Consider the following 24,308-nt stretch of genomic DNA (forward strand, 5'->3'; position numbering starts at 1 on the left):
CGATCCGCTAATGATCGCGACACATAACATTCGAAGGTTACGTAAAAGCTACACAAAAAAACACTCTAGCCTCCTGTAATAACCTAGCATACAGTCAGCCATGCGTCTGTCTCGTTTTACACCGCTTTAGAAGGATGGTTTTTTCGTGTTCACTTTTTTCACCAACGTATACAATCAAATGTATTAACGTTTTCCCGGAGGACTGGCAAATATTGGAGTGAAACAATTTAAATTACGAATAGAACAGGATTTAGAATAAAAGAATATACAAATTAGCAAACATTCTCTTGATTAATTTCTGATAATTAATTAATTCTTGATTAGTGATATCCTAAAGTTCCGATATAATGTAGGAAATATTTACGGTGTGTTATATATATTATATATACCGAGAAGTATTCAATATTTGGTATGCGAGTGTGTAGCAAAAAGTGGATCAGTTCCGTTGTCCTTCCAGCGAACCATGGTCAAAGCGCTTTGAGCTGAGTGGTAGTCAAGCTATGATGAAGGTTATATCTTAAGTTGTTACCCTACGGTCAAATTCTTAGTCGAATCAGTACTATGAACAATTTAATTGTCTGAAGAATATAATCGCCCAGATGCGGCCAACTTTGGCCACTATGCAAGAACTGTGTGTCATCATGAAAACATCAGACAGATAGTGTTCTCGTTTTTCGCCATACTCAGTAGTTTATAATTATGTAGATTATAACATAATAGGGAATTCTAACCATCAAATCCGAAAAGATACCTTGAGGAACGTTTAGCTTCAGTTCCTGCAGAGACCCAGCCTGAAATATATTGTCTGCCACAGTTTGTAAATTTATTTATTTTTCTTCTCGTTTTATTCTAGTTAAAAAGAGATACAATGCAGTCGGATACGTTCGAACATGTGACCGCATGAGTCCATGAAAGTCGTCTAATTGTTAAATATCTGCAATATTCTTCAAAATATTAATTAGAATAACTACCTATAGCAAGTTATAAACCGGAAAATGTTGTTTTAAGGCTTTGCTTATTTCAAAAAAATGTCAAATCGCTACTTGTTTTTACTCTGATTGAAAATGCCGAAGCCAGGCAGAACAGATTGCGTTTCTAATCAGTTGCTTCGAATAGGAGCGAGATAATGGAGGTGCCCACTTGCCAGTAAAATTCGTTAGAAAGGTAATAATTTTTTACTTTTAAATATTAAATTACTGCGGTTTTTATTGAAAATATTTTAGTATGGGCATGGTTAATAAAATATCTCAAAAAATTAAAAATTATAATCTTAGATTCACTTAATAGAAAACTTCCTCGTAAGAGGATCAAGATCAGCGTGATGTTAGCTCAATCAGAGATCAAATATATGAAATATATAAAAACAGTGAGTACTTTACTATTACCGGGGAGACTATTAGTTTAGAAAGTATCCATAATTAGCTTAGAGATATGCAGCTAGAACATACCTGCATGTACCGTTGGGTAGTAAAACTAAACCACGAAGAGGTCTAATTGAACTTCCAGATATTGCTTCAAAAAAAGCAATATTGAAAACCATATAATAAAATAAAGGAAGACTTATTATTTCAATTTATGTATTTAAACATGGATATTTCAGAATAAGACAGTGGGTTACTCATGGCAAGATAATAAATATAGTGTTAAAACAAGTTGATGGAAAAAAGGTATACGTTGCAATAACAAATGATTAGGTGTTAGTGGTCATAACATTTATTAATAACTCATTACAGACATATTTTTCTTCATGCTGGAAACGTAAATGACTAATAAAACCTACGATTTACGAATAAATACATTGAAGAATTCAATCAAATACATTGAAGAAAAACGTGACAAATGATGCTTATTTATTCACTTGAATAAAACTTTCTGAATGATTTTGATTCAATGCTGATAAATTCCAAGAGATGGTTATGAGAGTGAAATCAACTTAATATGAGTATAATATAATATAATTAATATATGATAACTGTAGGAAATCGTACTGTATATTGTGAATGATTTATGTGCATATATATGTGTGTAATAGTTCAAAATATACATGAGCATTTGGTGAGGAGAGAAAGAGTACTAACTGTTTTTCAGATATGGCAAATCCAATAGGAAGAATGCAGTGATTAAATTTAGTTTTATGTATACAGGAGAGATTTTATGGAAACAAGAAAGATGTATAGTAGTATGTATAGTATAGCAGGTAGTAATACAGTAACCTAACGAAGATTATAGAGATATCGAAATGACTTTACAAGGAAATACTGCACCGAAGGAAATAAGAACTAAACGTAAAACGTAAATATGCCCTTAGTGAAAGTATAATACTTTACTTGGATATACAATCGTTAATCAGGTGGCCTAGATCACCATGGGATACTACAGCATAAAAAAACATCAAAATCTAAACTCTCTGATACTTCTTTGAGAGTTTTAAGTGAATTTTCGTCCAATTATAATAATGATTGATGATTGAAGTTTGATAATTCTTGTCTTCAACATCAACACTTCTTTCGTTTATCGCTGGAGCCAATAAAAGTTCCAAATTATAGTGGTGTAACCATAAGTAAAGTTTGAAAATTCTTTTTCTAACCAGTATTTGTTGTATTTGTATCAATATTAGTGTCAGTTTTTTATTTGTCGTTAGTATTTTAATATTTATATATACACATACTAGATAAAACCCTATGCAGATACAAGATGAAAAAATATTGCGTACATTTTATTTGGTTGTTGTGTTCTAACATTTCCAGAATTAAACTTTTTAAAAATAGGAACAAAGAAATATTAGCATTGTAAATGTGTGTGCATTTGAAGTAGTTAACCTACAACTTTAAAGTTAACGTTTCACCGGCACCTCTGGCAGGTAATATATATTTACTCGCAGTCATTTTTCATTATATCGAGCAATTTTTTCCTCTTGTCCGAAACTTTCCGACGATAAGACTTTTCGTCTGAAATCAATTTAACTTAGGACCGCGGTTTATTGTTTCGTTGAAATTTCGGAAACTTTCTAATAGATTGTCATTGTGACGAAATCAGTTCAAATATCGAAAATAGCTTCGAGTTCCTTTTATTTAATTACGCGGGAGGGCGTCGATCTGCTTTGAAGTCGCGTCGAACAGAGAAATATAATTGTATCTAATTAACAGGTTCCTGCCATTCTATCGGGTCTGCCTCGTCGGGATTTCGTTCTGTTCGAGATCGAGCAAGTTTCCGGAGCCTGATAATGAGCCAGCCTTTATGTTAACGACTCGAATATTGCCCAAGTTTCGGAGCACAATCGAAAAATCAATTACGTTTTAATTATGTGTATAAATGAGATTTGAGGCGGTCGACTTTTTGAGTCGATGAATGCGATGAACAATGGATAAAGTTCTGATACTGTTTGGTAAACACTCGGAATCGCTGTATATTAACTAAGTGAGTTTCCACAAACCAAATTAAAACCGGGGTTTCAATGTCGAATCAAAATCGATCTTTTCGGTACTGACCTGAGATATAGGAGATGGACCAAATAATATAAATACCTAACAAAATATTATAATTATAATTATTAATTAAACGAGTACCCAGAAAGAGTATTTGCTTTTAATTAGGCCTCAACATGAAAGCAATTAAAGTACTCAAATATATGTATTATTATTATTTTAGAACATACTTTTTATATACAACAATTAGCTTACTTACATCTGTGCCAGTTTTTGTAAATTTAATATCTAGTTTGGAATCCTATTTAATAACAAGACCTTTATACAGGTGATAGAAAAGTACTATGAACACCTGGTATATACATAATATTTATTTAATATTAAAGAGTTAAGCAACCATTGCCAATATTGTCAGAGATTAATACTCTTTACTAAATACTCAGAATCGGTCTATATTAACTAAGTTAGTTTCTGCAGACCGAATAAAACCAGGCCTGTAGAACCAAAATCGATGTATTTGGTACTGACCTTAGAGACAGAAGATGAACAAAATAGTATGAACACCTAAATAGTATGAACACCTAACACATTATTATAATTATAATTATTAATTAAACAAATACCTGAAAAGTGTTTTCATAGTTTACAACAAATGGACAAATTCTTTTGTTTTAAACAATACTATTTATAATGACAGAACAAAATAAAATGTCTTATGAATAAGTTTTCGAGTGAACATATCCTGAAAAGAAACGCTTATTGCTAAAATATATAGTCTGATAGTATTTTAAGTAATATCGAATTATTGTAATTATGTAGTATTAGTTATAGATTTATATAGATTTTTTTTAGTATTTTATTTATAGATTTCTGAAGATATATCAATAATTTACAATTATATAATGCAGACGATGTATTCAGACTGGTAAGAAAAGGCTGCATATGTAGAAATCTCATTACTAAGAGTAAACATATCAAAAATATATATTTAAAATATTTACAAATAGAGTTATCAAGCAAATCACTCATCGAGGTTGGTATATGGTTATATTTTAGTAATTTAATTATAGTTTTTAAAGGTGAAATATTTGTTAACCGTGTTGTTATTATTTCAGAGGCAAATCTAAGTAGCGAAGTGAAAAAAATTAAAATAGAGTACACGATCATTTGGATAGAACCGAAGATAATATGCTAGTATATTTTAATTTAAAAATTTAGAAACAAACATTAACAAGTACGTTGGAACAATGGCTGAAACATATTGATACGGCACTAATATGAAAACTGCTGTCTCAAGAATAACATAAATAAGTGACTATTTTCTAAAATTGCTGTATTTAATAGGTTTTACTTAATATTTTAATCAAAAGATATGGTGGTCTCAAATACCTTTTTGACTAAGTACCTTTATAACTAAAACGAATGCGACAGAAGCTAAAAAACAGTTGTTGAGTACAGTGAGGTTAAGAGGTGGCTATTTTTACATGTTAATGTGATAATGAATGTTAATGAATAAAATTAATAGTAATACGACTTTAATCCATAGTTTCAATTTACTTTCGATTGTTGTTTTTAGTATTTGCACTATTTTCATATATTTTGACAGACAAAATATTGAAAAATATTGTTCCAACAAACCTTGCTAAACTTTTATGTTGCTAATAATTATTTTATATGAGATTTTTATTGAACATGTTTTCCCTCACCAGCTGTCAAAATAGTTCTTCAATGTTATTTCCAATTCAAGTAAAAATAAAAGAACATGACTCTTAATTTCTTACAAGGAATATATAGATATATTAATAATTATATTTATAATGTATTTCGTATTTATTAAACAATTTGTCTTAACTGAGATTTCTTAATATGATTAGGATACCTGTGGAAACTCTCAGTTTTGTTTAGGAATTATTAGAGGCCGGCCTCATACAAGCTAATTGCCTGATAAGAATGCACCCACCGTCCGAAACTGCCGGAAAACTTTAATTCGACCTAGGACGGCCACGCTTCTCGTACTCTGGCCCTTAGCGTCGGCACCGGTTGGAATTCGGAAGCAGCCGCTTCTCCGGTGCACCGGAATGTTATTTCAGGCGAAGATTTCGACCCCGAACTGGACAATTTCCCCATTTACATAATAAAATTTTGCCCGGCCCTGACCGAGAAGAAAAACAGCTTTATCACTTTTCAAACAGTTTCGATCTCAAATACTCTCCCAACTATTAAGTTACACTCTTTAAATCCAACAGATCCAAGGCGTAAAATAATTTTTATTTTACTCTATGCCTCAAAATCTTTTCTCTGAAATCTTTTCATTTCATATGATTTATTTTTTCATAAATAAATAGTAGCACTTTTTAATAAAACGTATATTTAATTTGGTGACAGAAAAGAAAGGAAAGGGAATGAAAACTATACATGGGTGTTACGACTACTACCACCTGTTGATATGTTATCAAACCCCATGTTTTTGAATTGTCAAGCGTTGTATCAGAATCTGAACAAATTCGGAATTATTCCTTCACCTCATGGGTGTTTTTAATATTTATTTGTGATTATATATAATCTAGTAGCTGACGTTTTCCTGTCTAAGCTATTAATATTAATTTCGAACGGAAATAAGTAATTCTAACTCTACAATTGGTCACATCATAAGATCCTTTGCGCTCATTACTTTCTGTGATGAAATATAATTCTAACTACTTCTTAAATAACATTCGAAGATATAATAGTTATTTCCAAATGAAGTCGTTTGGGTAACGCATATTTTGAAGGAAAATATCATACTTTCTCTGAAGGTATTATACCATAGAAGTTTTTTGGAAACATTAAAATTTGTATCAAATATAAGTTAATAAAAATCTTAAAGAATTGCCGATATAAGAATACATTTACCACTTACTAGGGCTACTGTTACTAGTATCAGATGGAGATCATCAAATCTTATAAATTTATTTTATGCACTACAAACCTTTCTTCATCAAAAGACCGATTTAGTCAAAATAGTATACTCATATTTATATTTCTAATATACTCAAGGGTTTTAGGACTAGAGTAAAGTTTAGCATTTAATATTACTGTTGTGTCCAGAAGCATTTAGTAACACTACAGTACTGAATATTTGAATACACTACCTATATAATCATATTTCTGGTAACCATCAGTAAAAACGAAGAGGAATCTAGCCCAAATAAGTCCTAGCAAAAGAAGAAACTTCAGTATATTTTCACAAAATTTTTTTATCGTTTCCATGGTATCTGCGTGTATTGTGATCATTTTCCCACTTTAAAAAAACATTTGTTAAGAAAAATTGGTACGACTAGGTGATATTGTGTCAAAATAACAATGTTGACTTTTCATCGATCAATATTGCCTCTATCTAAACAAATATTAATTAGAAAGTTAAGCCTAGTGAGTACGTTAGGTGGACAGAACTTCCCGTTCGTGCTGCAATAACCCTTTACAATTTTTGCATCACTTCTTGCATCAATTGATAACTCCACCGCATACACAGCAAGACTTTATGGCATCTGCGGTGGATAAACTTGGATGAGCTGACGGACCATGCCATGGCTTTTTGCGTTTGTTTTTATCGTAATATATTCAATTTCCATCGTTTGTAATTACCATTGTTAACAAGTTAATAAGTTGACATTTCTGACTGACCACAGAAAATTCTTCTTTTTGTTCAAATTAACAATAAAGTCGCAATATTGAAACGGTTCTAAATGTAATTTTCAGACAATTCGTATGGTAACCTACTTTTAAAAATTTTCCATCGCATGTAGACACATGGAAATAGTAGATTTATCATCTATTAAGCTATCTGAAATTTCTTTAATAGTTTAAGCTGAGTTTTAATCCAATAAGTCTTGCAATTCATCGTCTTCCAAATTGTTTGTTCTTCCAGGTCGTTCTTTGTTATTGATTGAAACTAACTACTTTTATGCCGTTGAAATCAAAACCAAAACTAAATTAATGAATAAAGAAAATGTAATTTTGAGCGCTCCTTGTTATTTTATTTAGAGAAATATTTAAAATATCAAATTTAATAGTTAGGTTATGTTGTTGCAAGAAAGAGTTCACATTTTCACCTAAAAATTTTTTAAATTAATTACATCTTATATCAGATCTTAATATACATTATAATCTTAATTTACAAATGAATTTTTTACTGCAGTTCTGTTGTACTTGCATCAATCAAAGGCGAGTACAGGATAACATAAATTTCACAAACTAAAGTTTTTAAAAAATTTGTTTAGTTTTTTCAAAGTAACTATTAAGTAAAGAGTATCACTTTACACTATCCTTGGGGCGTAGTTTGCTTGAATCTTCTAATTTCCTGCGTATTACCCAGCAGCTGTAGTTATTTCACGTTATAGTGATTTAGTAAAGAAAGTAAGAATTCGTAATACATCATGTAAGATTGTTTTGGCAGCCTTGAATTACAAGTTGGTTTGATGTTTTAGTGCAACCCCATATTTTCAAGCCACAGGTCCAAATTATATTTATGGTTAATTGATTGACTGAAGTCAGTCTCTTAGAATTTAAATCAAGTTGAGAGTATCTCCCAACTAACCAGTAAAGTGCAATTCAATCAACCGGCAAGATGGATGTGTGATTGAGGAATCTTTTATCCGTACTAATAGATATCGTTATTTAAGATACATACAAACAGCCACTGTTATCGTAATTTCAAGCATATATATATATATATATAACAATAGACAATAACATTGCAATAAATATTTATTAATTTTAAATAAAATGCAGCTTTATAAAAATTTAGTATGTAGTATGTAGTATAAAGTATGTTTTGTGCATGTTATTCAATCTACATTGCTGAATACAAATAAAAACAAACATAAAAGAAGAACACAATATTATCTTAACCCGGATATTATATTCCATTTTCACGAAATATTTCTTTTTCTGTATATTCTGCTACAGTTAATACGCGCCATATTTCAGTACGATTATACGACCTTTCTAGTCCAACTCCATTTCATTACTTAAAAAGCAAAATTCGTTTTTTTTTCGGGAGGCAAATAAAGTAAAAAAAAACGGGGACTTTTCACCGCTTTTTCGTCAAAAATTTCAGTCGGCTTTTTCCCATTCCCCCTTCCATGTGCCGGTGCTCGGTGTGCCTCTGCCAGCGCCAGCTTTGATGTCGCGACACGCCGAAAAAAATCACGCTCGTTAGCGGCGCATCCGGTCCAATGTTTCCGCCGAGGAAAAAGACAAATAAAAATCTTCACTTTTCCGAGTTTGATTATTGGATCAAAATGTCACCGTTTGATTTCTGCCTCTCTTTCCGGATCCGTTCTATTTCCGTGTGTTTTTTCTCTTTTTCTTTTCTTTTCTTTGATTGACGGTCTCGTCTTAATGGAGGATGTTACTATTGATCTTAATTTCGCTCCATTTAACGAACGATGAAATATATCAGTATCTAAGATGAATAAAAATTAATTAGATACTTTTTAAATAAATTTATTTACGTACAATAATCCAAAAAAGTACAGAACTGTTTATTGTAAGATAAATAATTTCAATTGATATTAGTTCATTGTTACTAGTACTTGCCAACTAAACTACAGTTTGTCTTTAAAATACCTTAATTATATCTAAGAAGACCAATCGCTTCTATGTTAATATCAGGTGTAATAATATTTATGTATTAACACTACTAATTGATGGTCTAATCTTAATGGGATAAGTTACTATGGATCTTACTGTTGCTCTGTTTAACTGCTGATGAAATATATCAGTATATAAGGGGAATGAAAATTAAACAAATACATTTTTGAACATTTTAAATATATTTACTTCCGAGATATATAAAGCTATAATTGTATAATAATCCAAATAATAGGTGAAATAAATAATGTTTATTATTATTACCACATTATTACTACTTATTGCCAACTACAATTTGTCTTTACAATGCCTTAATTGTATCTAGGAAGAGCAATCGCTACTATCTTAATAACATTTATATTTTAACACTGCTGTCTTTTTCTCTTTTTCTTTTCTAAATGATGGTCTCGTCTTAATGAAAGAAGTTATTATTGATCTTAATTTTACTCCATTTATCTACTGATAAAATATATCAATGTGTAAGATCAATGAAAATTAACTAGATAATGTTGAAAAAAATTTGAATAAATTTACTTACGAGATATATGAACCTATGATTGTAGAATAATTAAAAAAGTACAGAAATATGTTTTGTTAAAGTAAATAATTTTAATTCTTTATTACATTGTTACTAATCATTACCTACTAAACTATATTTTTTTACAATACCTAAATTATATCTAGGAAGACCAATCGCTCCTATCCTAGTATTTGGTGCAATAATATACATGTATTAAAATTGCTGTATTTTTCTCTATTTCTTTTATAATTGATGATCTCGTCTTAATGGAGGAGGTTACTATTGATCTTAGTTTTGCTCTATTTAACTGTTGATAAATCTATCGGTATTTAAGATGAATGAAAATTAATTGGAGAATATTGGTACTTCGAGTAATAATTTGATAATTTTCAAATAAATTTACTTACGAGGTATATGATGCTATAATTGTACAATAATTCAAAAAGTACACAAGTATTTTTTGTTAAAATAAATAATTTTATTTGTTGTTACATTATTCCTAGTTGTTAATCTAAAATTTGTCTTTACAATACCTAAATTATATCTAGGAAGACCAATCGCTCCTATCCTAGAATCTGGTGCAATAACGTACATATATTTAAATTGCTGTATTTTCCTCAATTTCTTTTATAATTGATGATCTCGTCGATAATTTTGCTAAATTTAACTCTTTAAAAAATATATATATGGGTATTTAAGATGAATGAAAATTAGTTAGAAAACATTGGTATTTCGAGTATAAATTTGATAATTTTTTAAATAAATTTATTTACGAATTATACAAAGCTATAATTGTACAATCATTCAGGAAGTATTTTTTATTAAATTAAATAACTTTAATTGTTACGAATATTGAATACGTTAATTATATCTAAGAAGAGCCATCGACCCTATCTTAGTCTCTGGTGTAATAATATTTATGTATTTAAACTACACAAGATCAAATGGTTTGATTCTTTTGAGTATGTATCCTATTCTAATGGTATACAAGAGCTGAAATATTTCAATATTAATATGAATATGGCGTCTCTTCTCATCTCTCCTTGCGATTCTATTAACTTCCTTAATAACAGTCGGTGTCGGTGTAAATAATCAAGACCATGGTCTCTGTGTGCAGTTACTATGCTTCTTAGGACTTAGTTCTGCAAAACCTAATATTAAAAAATAATATATTGTAATATATTTACATTAATTTTCGCGAAATATCCCATAATTGAATTCTCTACGTCCATTTAGGTTTTTATATTTACTTATATAATAGTAATTTATGATGTCCTGAAAATTGTGATTTTGTTCCGATTAACCGATACATTTCAAGTGCTTTCCTTTTCTTTTTAGCATGTTTGTTCCAGCGATAATTTTCATCATTCCAAGATAATTGGTCTTGTTATATGGAATGCTATTGTTATTGGTGTTTGTGTCAATATTTTTCTGTGTGGGAGAGAGACTTTAAAATATGATCGAAAGGTGCGAATTCAATTAAAGTATTATTAAAATATTCATTGTGATATTACTGAATCTATAAGTCCACTACACAACACCAGGATAATTATATTTACTCTTTATTCGTAAACATCGTCTATACGTATTGGAACAACATATCTACTGCGATATCATGGAATTAGTTTCAACAGCATCCAATAAATTTCTGCTTTCGCTAAATCATTGCCGCTTTTCTTGTCTCTTACTTACTTATATATTCACCAAATAACCCATAGCTGCCGGATAGAACCCAGATAATCAGATCAAAATAAAAACCTTCTAGTACTAAAAATTTATTGTCATCACTTATTTGATTTTGATTAAGTCCACATGGAAAAAATACATAAATAAATTGTATATTAAGGAGTAAAACTTCAATCTACGATTTAACTCAGCGCTTTGCTGAATCGTACTTTCCAAAATTTTTGTGCGGTACCCAAGTCAACATCTTCGGAAGCCTCATTTTATCCGGATAAAACTTATAGCAATCAGCAGTCAGTTCCTCAACAGGTGTTTCTGTACCTTTCAGTGCCATTTCCGTATCCCGAGTGGTTAATTCCTTGTTCTTGCCTTCAATCGCTTTTATTTCTTCTTCAGTGGCCAGTTTACTATCCATCAAAAGATGTTTCATATGTTGTAAGCAGTCCTTTTTCTCTCTTACTTGCGATATCTCATTTCGGTCTCTGTAACTGGTTCCAGGATCGGACATCGAATGTCCAAAATATCTGGAAAATAAACATTGTTGAACAAACATAATTGAACGTATTTTAAGATTAAATTTAACTACATGTAAGCATACATACAAGACTAGAGAGACAGGAGATGTTGAATTTATATTAGGTTGTTCATAAATACTGTATTTCAATTGTCTTTTAATAAGAAAAATACGACTAATTGTTTTAAAATCCAATTTAAATTACATCTCCTTGAACTGCAACGCTCTGTAGTAATACTTAATAAAACTTTAGTGAAACAAAAGATTTTTTAACGTCTTTATTAGATACACTTAGTACAATCTTAATTAAAATTAATTTATTACTACTATTCATTTGTACTTGGATTAATTCACAAGCAAGACAAGTGCGAAAAAATACATCAATATGTATTCTTCAATTATAAAATTATAATAACTTATAGCTATAGTTTACACTAAGGTATACACTTTATATAAGTTCATATGTTTTGGTTCGCTTCAATCTCCTGACATCCTGCAGTTGTACTGCCTCCACGTTAATATGATTTATTAATCTTCTTTCGTGTTTCAAGGCGAAATCTTGGATAACTTCGCAAATCCATTAGATTTCCAGGTCATCGTGCAGTTCTTTGTTGGTTACGTAGCGATAGGCATTGGTAATCAATCGATGTACCTTGGTTTGCACCCCATAGGTCCAAATTGGCTTTATAATTGTCTTATAAATCAACCTCTTTGATTGAGTTGAAAGTATTTTCCGACTAACCAGCATAGTTGTTTTATTTTGGTTCTAAGGTGTTTTGCTTTTTGCCTAACGTGATGTTTCCAATTTAATATACCGTCAAGATAGATTCCAAGGTATTTAGCTGCTTCTGCTTGAGGAACTGGGCATCCATTGAGTAATATACTTTTTTATTATTTTTTATTTATTATAATTAAGTTTTTATTATTTCGTCTCAATGCAAAATTAACGTGGACAGATTTGGAGCTATTAAGTTGAATTTTCCAATCTTTCGTCCATTTGTAGATTTTGTTGACTGCCACTTGCAGTTTTTCGACTGCCCAGGCAGAGATATGTCGTTTGCCGTAATAATTATGTCATCAGCAAAGGTTCCAATAGCTTACAAGGTTTTCACAATCTTATACTTATGATGTTCTCATGAACAACAAGATGTTAATATAGCGTTTAATTTTTTGATTTACTCAAAAATAGATATTGGTCAGTGAACTTACCAAAGACTTTTCTTTTCCCGAAATGATAATTTGCATTTAATGTATATGGTCAAAAACCAAATGGTCAGATAGAAACATATTAGGTCTTTAGTTAGTAACTTCGACCAGGCACGAGGTAATGTGGGTCAGTTCTTACTAGTAAAATTAGTTAGAGAGGTTTTGATACTATTAAAAATTAACTCACTGGAGTTCTTATTGAAAATACTTCTATTGTATTTTTGCGGCTTTGAATATTACTAAAATATCCCAGAAAACAAAAACAAGATAATGTTGGATTCACAGAAAAGAAAGCGTCTACATACCCTGATGTTTTTTCTATTCGAGGTTAAATTTATGAAATGTATAAACAGTGAATAGTATCAATATGGACATAATTTAAAACAATTATTTCAGATATAACTGTTACTCTAGAAAATGCCCATAGTGGGGATATGCAGCAAGTTGAGATATGTAATTCATCTCTTCATAAACTCGTAGGAAAAATAGGTTTTAAATAGTGTAAGGATTATACAAGAAAAGCTCTGGAAACTTCCAGACATTGCTTTAAAAGTGTTCAATTCTTTAAAGTATATAACAAAAATCAGGAATATTTTAATTTTAACTTGTGTATAGACATACACATATTTCAAAATTGAACGTTAGATCATCGGTGGCAAGACGTTAATAAAAAATGTGTAAAAACAACAAAAGTTGACTGAAAAGTGTAAAAGTTAGAATAACATATGATTAGATTTTATTAATCACAATATTTTTATAATAATTCATTGCAGATATATTGTTTTTCTTTTCAGAAATAGGAGTAGCTTATTCCTTGAGCAAAGTTAGTGTTCTTCTCTAAGTCGAAGAGCAACTACCATGGATAAATGAACCATAAATTCATGCTCTGTTTTGAAAATTAACTGTTAAAGAACTAGGAGGAATTACAAGTTATTGTTATGAACAATTCATCATATTATAGCACACTGGTGGAAACGATCACAACAACTCGAATGGCAAAGGCTATAATTAAGGAATGGGCTGTATAACATAAATTAGCTTTTGAAAATTCCATGAAAATACCACTCAAGAGTTAAATAGATCCAATTTTTGAAATTAAATTATTCTTGTTGTTTTAAATTAAACTAAAATAGATTACCCTGAATATACAATTTTTAATTAACTGGATTAGATCTCCAGGGAATACCAAAGATAATTTGGAAAAGAGCTTAATATAAATATTAATAAAACAAATCTAACCTTTGTACAATCTAACATTGTACATGTACATGTGCTGTATAATTATATGTGAAAATTATTCGATAATATATGCATAAGGTGTACTATAATGTTAAAATAAATTATAATTTATAATGTATTTGTTTTTTTAATTACATTTTAATGGTGTTATAGGTATATATATTTCAGCCAAAATAAACTAAAAGTGAAGTAAAAATTTAAATGCGGCAACATTGTAAGGTTGTGACTGAAATTTAGATGACGCTACTTCACTGATATATTGGATAGACTATATTATGTTATCATGTAATATCATGCAATATCTGTTAACATTACCTATAAGTCATCATTTCTAAAATGATCGGTCCTTTGCCATCCAATATGTGTTGGAAACCAAATTTGGTAGTTTCAATCACAGTCAAAATATCCATTCCACTACAACGTACCCCGGGCAGGAAGCTGCTAGCCCTATAATATTCTGGATTGGCCGAGCTCCTATCGGATGCAGTTCCTAACCCATAATAGTTGTTCTCCACGATAAATAAGACCGGTAACTTGAACAGTTTTGCCATATTAAAAGATTCAAAAACCTATAAAATAATTTGCTTTAAATTCCACCTAAGGAGCATGAGTTATATTTGGATACCTGGCCTTGATTGGCAGCACCATCGCCATACAATACCACACTGATGGCATCACTGTTCGTATATTTATGTTTCATGCTGATTCCTACACCCAGAGGTACGTGTGCTCCGACAATACCATTGCCACCAAAAAACTGAGGGCCATAGATATGCATAGAGCCACCTTTACCACGTGCTACTCCAGATCTATGACCTATTAAACAATTTTAATCTTACCAAATTTAAACTAAAATAAGATAAAGCGTCGATTCAAATAAAAAACTACATATACAAATTTTGGTCTCAGAAAAAATATAGATTTAACTGTATAGGCAATTTTTGAGACATATTTTGCGACATTCAATATCTACATGTTACTACTTTGAACTTATTGATTGTTTTAATTGCCATGCTAGGAGCCAAGATCGAATTTCATTGGTTCATTTCATTTCTATGGTGCGTTGTAAAAAACGTAAATTTAAAACATATTAATTACACAATATATAATGATCTTCCAGATATAATGATCGAATGGGTGATTATAACCCAATCTAGATATTGGACGTAGCCCTATTGACCCTATTGACTTTTCTCTTTATTACTCAGTGACTTTTTTTGTTTGTTACTTACCATGGCATAATATGATTTTCTTCAAAATATTTCTTTTAAATCATTTCTTTTTAAACAAGAATTAAGAAATTATGAAATGGCAAATACTGAATTTAAACTACTTAAATTGTCTATAATGATTAATGACTACAGAAATATTTTAACAGGAACAGTACCATAGGACATAGAACAAAAATTCCTTTGAGACATAGTTAAGGGAATTTACAAACCATAATTTTAATATGATGACAAAGTCAAGAGGAAGCAAATCCAATAACTAAAATCACCTAAAAGTTCCGCAATAATTCCCACTCGATCCATACACTTCAACACAGCCCATCCATGACATCTGTATGAAGTTATAATTGTATCTTGAGGTCTCATTACAGAATGCACTCCTACACAAACAGCTTCTTGCCCTACGACTAGATGACAAAATCTGTAAAATGTACATAGGAGATAGTACTAGAGGAAATAGATGTAATATTGTCTTCCACTACTACCCTCTGATTTTCTTCTCTCTGTATAATCCAGCCAAAGCATTTTCTACCCGTCTAACTAAATCCATTTCCTGAAATAGTTTAAGGCCTCTCTCCTTCTCCAACTCTGATGTTGTTGGAGGACCATGTTCGAGTAAATGTAAGCGATATACTTTGTTATCGAAAGCTTGGTCAATGTTCAATGTTAACAGTCTCTTTGGAATGACAGTGGGTGTTATGGCGGCGAGTTTTTTAAATAAATTTGATATCATCGTCAGTGCCATTATTCTGTGTCAGTTTTGACAGTTTACTTTGATTGTTTAGTTAGAAATTAATCAAGTTAGAGTACAGGTATTGTCTTTTGCTTAGAGGAAAATTATTTAGTTGGTATATTGTATTTAATTTAATTATATTTCAATATATTTTCGCCAGCATTTATTTCAATTTTCGAATTCTCTTTTGTATTAAATTTCAGGAATGGTGTTTAATATCTTCCATGATTAATTGTAATCGTCTTGATTGGTTTAAACTCTCCTCGATGTGGTTGAGATAACAAACAAAAATTCAGCGAGAGTAAATCTAATTAATAGAGCAGGTCCGAATAAAAGTTTTGGATAGCCTTGGATGTGAAGCTGATAATTTAAATCATATAACCCATTCTGACCCCTTTACGTAAATAGCTTCAAACAAATGATGCATAAAGTTCTAATCGTAATCCTCGTTAACAGTTTTGCTATTGGGAGAAATTCATAATAGCACTTATATAGTTTAGTATTTTTTTATCACATTGGTAAGGCAAAAATAAATGAACAGGAAAAATGTTTAATAACTCATTACCTTATTAGCGTTGCTTCTGCAAAATTTCTAACTAATAATATCGAATTAGGAAATTAGAGTTGATTTAATAAGTTTTATATTCACTGCTAAAGAATAGATCGTACCCAACGAACCTAATGAACACAGTGAATTTTAGCGTTGTTGAAAATTTAACAGGAATTGATACAAAACTATAGTCTATTCAAAACATTAGTGACGCACGTCATCAACATGTGCCTGTCGAAAGTTGTAAAATGCGTTTTACAGTCAGCCAATATTTTCCTTCTCATTTTATTCTATCTAAATAGAGATAGAGAAACCGGAAAACGTTGCTTAATGCTTTGTTTAATGGCGAATTCAAATGGCCCCTGATTTTATTGAACATATCTTTTCGCGTTGCAGCTGCTCTGAATAATAGTACGGACACGATCACTAAAATTCGCACAAAAAGAAACAAGTGACAAATCAAGATCTGCTGGATGTTAGCCGTATCATAGATCAAATATACGACATGTATAAAAACAGTAAGTAGTTTTTTCAATCGAAACATAATTTAATACAATTATTTCAGAGAAAATTGTTAGTCTCGAAAGTATCCATAAATATTCGAAAGATATGCTAGCTGCATGAGGTATGTTGAACTTCAAACACTGTTGGATAATGTAGGTTTTAAGATAACTGTCGAAGGCGTTTAATGAAAATTCCAGACATTGCTTTTAAAATAATACAATTTTTAAGAACCTTCAACAAAATCAAGGAAGATTTAATATATCAATTTGTACATTTATATGAGATTTGTATATTTCAGAATGGTACATTGGGTCACTCATGGCAAAATGATAATAAATATAATGTAAAAACAACAAAAGTTGATGGAAGAAGGTAAACACTGGAATAAATATCGATTAAGTTTTGTTAGTCATAATATTTATTAATAAATTTATTGCAAACATGACATATATGAATTAACTATTTCAAATTGTCATTGAGTAAATATAAATGAAATATTTAAAAATGAGAAAATATACATGGTAGACCAGATTGCTGAACGTTATAACCACAGTCTTCCTCCTTATCACTGCATTAACATATCATATGATCCAATTAAGTCGATATGGTTTGCAAAGAATTATTACAATGGACATTCAGGTCGAAGATGATATTCAAACCACAACTGTCTAGATATATGGAAAGAGGCATTGTCGACAATAACACCTTCGGTTTAGATGTGCTCAATCAGACACATTGAAAAAGAAATTGACAAATGGTATAATTGTGAGCAATTTTTTCATAGATTAGAAATAAACGGCTTAGTTATTTACTTGATTAGTGTTTCTGAAAGTGACAGTGATTGAATAAAACTTTATGAATGTTGGTTTATAATTCAATGCTGACTATTACCAAGATAGGGTGATGAAAGAGGAAAAAACTAAATGTCAGTATAATTTAAGTGTAGGAAATTGTATTATAGACTGTGAAAGCTTTATGAGCATGTATGTTATCGTTCAGAATATCCATGAACGTTTGGTTAAAATGTATGAGGAGAGAAAAATACTAACTGTTTGCAGATATGGCAATGCATTAAATAAAATGCAGTAATTAAAAGTACTTTCATAAAGAAAGATGTATACAGGTAGTAACAAAACTGACTAAGGAGAAATATAGTAATATCAAAATGACTTTACAAGGAAACATTGCATCGAAAGAAACAAGAAATAAGCGTAAAGGTAAATATGCTCTCTAATGAAAGTAAAATACGTTACTCAGATATACAATTGTTAATTAGATGGATTAGGCTTTAGAGGGATACCACTATATAAAAAAGCGCGCCTAGAACTTTACCTATACTAGTGTTTAAAAAAGTTTAATGCAAATATGATAAAATAACTCTAACCTATAAATTATTGCAGCTCTATAATTAATTATAGTTTTAGGATCTTCGATTAAATGTACTAAAATGTTAAAATAAATTATATTTGATAACATTTTTGTCCAATTATTTTATTTAGATTAGAATGTTGTTATATGTAAAAGTCAAAATGTACTAAAACTGAGAGTTGCTGCGACAACATTGCGACATTTTAATAGATCATGACTGCTGTTTTAAATTGACTTTAGATCTGCTTCCCAAATGATCATACAGCATGAGTTATAAAAACTTAAATACCCTCAACCAAACTGTATTAAATAAAAAAGTATGAGCCAACAGCAAATAAAAACAAACAACAACTACGAACCAGAAGCCCTATAACTGACGAGAACTTTTCATCAAGTAATAATTGTGTGAGCAAAACACAAAAAAAATCTTTTAAAACAGACGGACGCAGCGCGCAGAAAAAATAAACATTTTTTCGCATTCCACCCCGATGCAAAAACTCCTTTCCACTTCATTTAAAAAGTTCGGCATAACATTTCAATTTGTACTCCATGGCGGCCAAAGTACTTAGCGCACCTTCTGCCAGCGGAAAAAAAAACTTTTCATTCGGAAAGTTTACGCCCGAAAGTTTCGAGCTTCAAGTGCTGCCGAACGGGGGAGAGGTAAAGGAGATATGGAATATATAGAGATAATAATGGCGGGGTTCTTAAACAGTCGAAGCAACTTTTTTTTTTCTGTTGGTTGGTAGTTTCTTTATTGGACATATTTCGATATTTGCTTTTAATTACCGTGCAAGCTTTTTGTTTTGTTTTACGTTTATTATTACGTTGTTATACAGTTCCAATTCTTTACTATCACTTATATATACAGCATCACGTTAGACAAAAAGCAAAACACATTAGAACCAAAATAAAACAACTATACTGGTTAGTCGAAACATACTCTCAACTTGATCTAAAATCAAAGAGGTTGATCTACAATACAATTATAAAGCCAATTTGGACCTATGGGGTGCAAATATGGGGTTGCACTAAAAATTCAAATCAATTAGTCATACAGCTGTCAAAACAAGGTTCTTCGATTGATTACCAATGCCTATTGCTATGTAACCAATGAAGAACTGCACGATGACCTGGAAATCAAATGGAATTGCGAAGTTCAGTGTGCAGGATTTCGCCTTAAAACACGAAAGAAGATTACTAAATCATACTAACGTGGAAGCAATACAACTGCTGAACAGCGCGCAGGATGTCAGGATATTGAAAGGAACAAAACCATACGAACTTGTGTGAACATTTAGTGTGTAATATTAGTGTAAACTATAGCTATAAGTTAATAATTAATAAATAATTATAATTTTATAATTGATGAATACATACTGATGTATTTTCTCGCACGCGTCTTGCTTGTTAATTAATCCAAGTACATAGGAAAAGCAGTAATAAATTAATTGTAAATTAAGATTGTACTAAGCGTATCCAATAAAGGTGTTATAAAAAAAAGATTTATATATAAATAAATATTTATTAGGTTTATTGGATTTATTCTGATCATTTCTTCATGTTACGAGGATCTTAAAACTTAAATTATGTACAGATCGTAATATAAATAGCCTGGAGCAGCTTGAGTGGTACCTGCTGAAAACGGAAAACAAGCTCTTTCCCACAAGGAAGGATTTCTCTTCAGAAAAGAGAAATTTATAAATAAAATTAAAGAGGTTGCTGATTGATGACTGTCAATTTGTCTGATTTGTGTGAATCTGTGACCCATTCCCTCCCAATAGGTCGAATTTTCACAAGGAGAACGGTCTATCTTAGAATATAATTTCAATGTGTACACAGTTTCATTTTAAAATGACTTTTATTTATGTATTACTTCATTATTTATTTGTTTTCTAGATATTTGTTTTGTCTCGATATATAGACTATAGGTATTTATTTAATTATATATTATTTTGATGAATCCTTTAAAAAATACATGTTAAAATATAATATAATTACAGAGTTAATGACCAACAAGGTATAAATGAGTTCTTGATCCCAACAATGTGATACTTAAATTTAATTAATGAAAATGCAGGAAGAAGAAATGTTTGTTTCTAAAATATTTAAGACAATCTCAGGTATAATGCCTCTAGCGGATGTTAATTGATATTCTCCCGATTTCTGACTTAGAGTGTTTGTTATAATGGCAATTGAAACGCAGTACGGCAGCTCGGGAATCCGAACCACGTTGGATATTTCCGTTAAGATCGATATGCTTCCTACTCAAAATAGCTTAATAGCTATAACAAGCCCCACTCGTGACAAATGGATGGGTACATTTGGCATAGGTATGCTGCTGGATACGTAATATGCTGCAGTGCGATAGGATCTCCCATTAATATGATGAATGATTGCGATTGTTTCCTTGCTGGTCGAACGGTCTTGCCGCAAACAAGAAAATCGCCAACAATAGAACGACAAGTTAAATACGGGACACCCGAAGAAGCCTCAATTCCAATAAAATTTATCTATATTACCTTTTATATGTTATGCGTTTTCTGTGTTACAGACTCTCTGTGTGTGAAATATTGGTATTAGTGATCATTTAAAAACATTTATATTTTCATTAAAATAAATATTTCGACAACTACCCAAATTTTTGGGTTTTAAATGCATAAAATATAAAACACGGTTATACTGCAAATTTAAAACCGTATACCTGTCGTCCGTCACTATCCACAATCTTGGACCATATTTTGGATAGCATGCGATAGCATAGTTTTTAACGTTAATAAAATGTATTCTTTTTGGATTAAAGCATCAAAAGAATTTTTGATATGTTCACAAAAATAAAACAGCTATTTAACTAGATTATGCGCTGTGGGTTTGAATTTTTGATAATCTATTGGAGCCATATCTGGGAAATATGGAAAATAGGGAGCATGTCTTAATTTAGCTTTCCACCTTTAGTTAGAGCTCTTGAGCTATATTCGGATGAGCACTACTATGTAACAAAATTGCTCTGTCATGTCTTTCTTGATATATAAGCTTAATATATAATCTTTTCTTTTAATGTTCGGCTCGAACCGCACTTTCATAAGGTCTCACATTCCATTATGTTCCACTATGGTTCTTTGCGTTTCCTATTTATGTAAATATCCAAAAGTCGCAATCATAATTATTCTATGGTATGTGGGTACATTACAAATACTTGTATATTGTTTATGTTGCTTTTTGCAGACCATTCTCATAACTGTATTCCCCAATCCGTTGTTTCCAAAATTTCTTTATCCTTTAGTTCGCTCTTTGCCGCCGACACCGTTCCATTACAAGTTTGTAATGGTATTTTATAGACCTCGGCAAAAAGTTTAAAATATCAAACAACTAAAGCAATACTGTTGAGATGTCAAAAATGTAATTGTAAGAATTTTATAATGGACATCTGCATAAACTGAATAACTCAATATTACTAAATATAAAACTATTGTTTTATGCGAAAAAATGTTGAAACCACAGAATTTAACAGTTGGTTATATTGAAACTTCGAATTTTTGCCAATTTTTGCCAATAGATACCGCTGATCAAAGAGCAAAAGACTACAGGGGAGTGAGCAAAATGTATTTAATATGTAATATGTAGTAATTGTGTAAATTATCAATATTTTAATTTAGTTTTGTTATACACAATTGACACTTTTATTGCTTAAGTTCCCCTTTGCAAAAATAATGCATCATAATACGATTACAATTATCAATAATTTAGGACAACTAGTCGATTTTTTTTCTACTCTTTGTGATTCCACAATCTGCCCTATAGGAAATAAATATTTCTTATGTCTATATTATATTTATATGGCTTGCAGAAAATCACTTCATTAAGCGATCTTCTGTTTAAAATATTACCTTAATTAATTAGTCTTATTTTAAAGCTTATTCTATAGTCTATACATGTCCAGTAACCAGACCAGGTGGTGTTAAACGTTTTAGTCTACGCACTTCATTATCACGTCGCATATTTAGCTGAATAGCGAGTACATTGGGATGCACTGACACTTTTTCGAAGTATTTCACACAAACACGCTGAATTACAGTCGTTATAGGTTCTAGAGGAATATAGCGTTGTATCACTTTATTTGAAATATTGTACGAGGCATCAACAATGGCACGCAACACTTTTTTTTTATTTGCTAGCGGTACCCCATAGTTGGATTCCATATGACCAAATAGGCTTGAGTATAGACTCAAACAGCAACATCTTGTTACCTAATGATAACTTGGATTTGCGCCCAATGAGCCAATATATTTGATATAATTTAACTCCAAGTTGTTTTCGTTTAGACAGTATGTGCTTCTTCCAGGTTAGGCGTCGATCTAAGTGCATACCAAGGTATTTAAGTTGCTCTGCTTGGGGGAGTTGACGATGATTGATATTCACTGGTGGACATATTCTTCTACGCAGGGTAAACGTTACATAGGTGGATTTTGTTTCATTGACTTTAATGTGCCAGGTCTTCAACCATAATTGTATTTGATCCAGGTAATTTGTAATTTTATTGATGCTGTGACTGGATCTTTATGGAATGCCAAGATTGTTGTGTCATCTGCGTATGTTGCCACAGTAGCTATTTTTTTGGATGGGCAGATCGGCCGTATACAGAAGATACAGTACTGGACCCAGTAAACTACCTTGCGGAACTCCTGATATATGGGATTTAATTCGGTATATTCATCGCTTTGATTTACAATAAAATGTCTATCTTCCTTGATAATTTGAACCCGATTAATTCAGTAAATTAAAAAAGAACGGCCTTATGATCTCATCGAAATCCTACCGACTGCAACAGTTATAATATATGAAAGGGTACTAAACAAAATAACTACAATTTTACTTCTTTGAATTTATTTAGTACATTAATACTAGTCGTGGTCGACTATCCTACAATGTGTCCTTACAGTAACTTAAATCTAGGTATATATATCTAGGAGAATCATTCGGTCCTATCTTAGGCTCTGGTGTAATAATGTTTATGTATTCATACTACTCTTTTTCTATTAAATACACCTCACTACGCTATACTACAAAAGATCAAATGATTTTATTCTTTGGAATTTATGTTCTTTTCTAGTGATATTCAAGAGTTGACTGGGAAGTAATATTTCTCAGCCTCTCCTCATGTTTTCTTACAAATCTCTTGATTTCGTAACAATAACAGTCGAGCATTTAAAGATCTTGGTATAAGTAATCATTCCTGTAGTATATCGGTGCACCAAAAGTATTGCACTTCTCAGGACTTTGTTCTGGATATCTTGTATAATATTTATTTTAGTTTTCGTGCAACATCCCCATAATTGTATTCCGTATGTCCATATAAGTCTCAATATTTGCTTATATAATAGTAATATATTGTGTACTAGTAACTGTAATTTTCTTCTAATTAGCTATAGTGACCGCTACAACCCTTTAAGCTACCACGCATTCACCTATATCAAAGTTAAAGGTTGGCAACGCTGGTGGACGTCGACAACCACGATGACGTCTCACTCTCTTTTCTTTTCTCTACCACTTCCACAGTGCTACCGTATTTCCTTTACCTTAAACTAATTCCTGTTCATTTTCCCGTCGACCACATGTATCACTCAATATCGAAATAAACAAGTTTTTATTCAACCAGTCTTCTGAGTTCCCTTGCAAATTTCTTCCACAAAATAGTAGTGAGTGTTC

The 24,308-nt window shown here is 31.0% G+C and overlaps 1 protein-coding gene across 1 annotated transcript; it reads right to left on the reverse strand.

Moving 5' to 3' along the window:
- Window positions 1-11,338: 11,338 nt before the first annotated feature.
- Window positions 11,339-16,209, reverse strand: LOC143199203 (pyruvate dehydrogenase E1 component subunit alpha, mitochondrial-like). The gene is made up of 5 exons (XM_076409027.1): window positions 15,936-16,209; window positions 15,720-15,871; window positions 14,847-15,037; window positions 14,537-14,790; window positions 11,339-11,786 (listed from the first exon to the last, which is right to left on the reverse strand). Exons 1-5 carry the CDS (start codon window positions 16,193-16,195, stop codon window positions 11,453-11,455), a joined length of 1,191 nt encoding a protein of 396 aa, XP_076265142.1. The 5' UTR covers window positions 16,196-16,209; the 3' UTR covers window positions 11,339-11,452.
- Between the last annotated feature and the right edge of the window lie 8,099 nt (window positions 16,210-24,308).

Source organism: Rhynchophorus ferrugineus, unplaced genomic scaffold (assembly GCF_030347505.1).
Source record: "Rhynchophorus ferrugineus isolate W39M unplaced genomic scaffold, kcgeb_rfMv2 rfM6, whole genome shotgun sequence".
NCBI lineage: Eukaryota > Metazoa > Arthropoda > Insecta > Coleoptera > Curculionidae > Rhynchophorus > Rhynchophorus ferrugineus.

Bases quoted from the DNA above. Each gene is read 5' to 3' on its own strand.
- LOC143199203 (XM_076409027.1), bottom strand. From the start codon at position 16,195: ATGGCACTGACGATGATATCAAATTTATTTAAAAAACTCGCCGCCATA. The intron at 15,038-15,719 runs GTGATTTTAGTT...ATTGTTTAATAG, and splicing joins AATTATTGCGGAACTTTTAG to GTCATAGATCTGGAGTAGCA. The intron at 11,787-14,536 runs GTAATGTTAACA...TTTATTTTCCAG, and splicing joins TTAGAAATGATGACTTATAG to ATATTTTGGACATTCGATGT.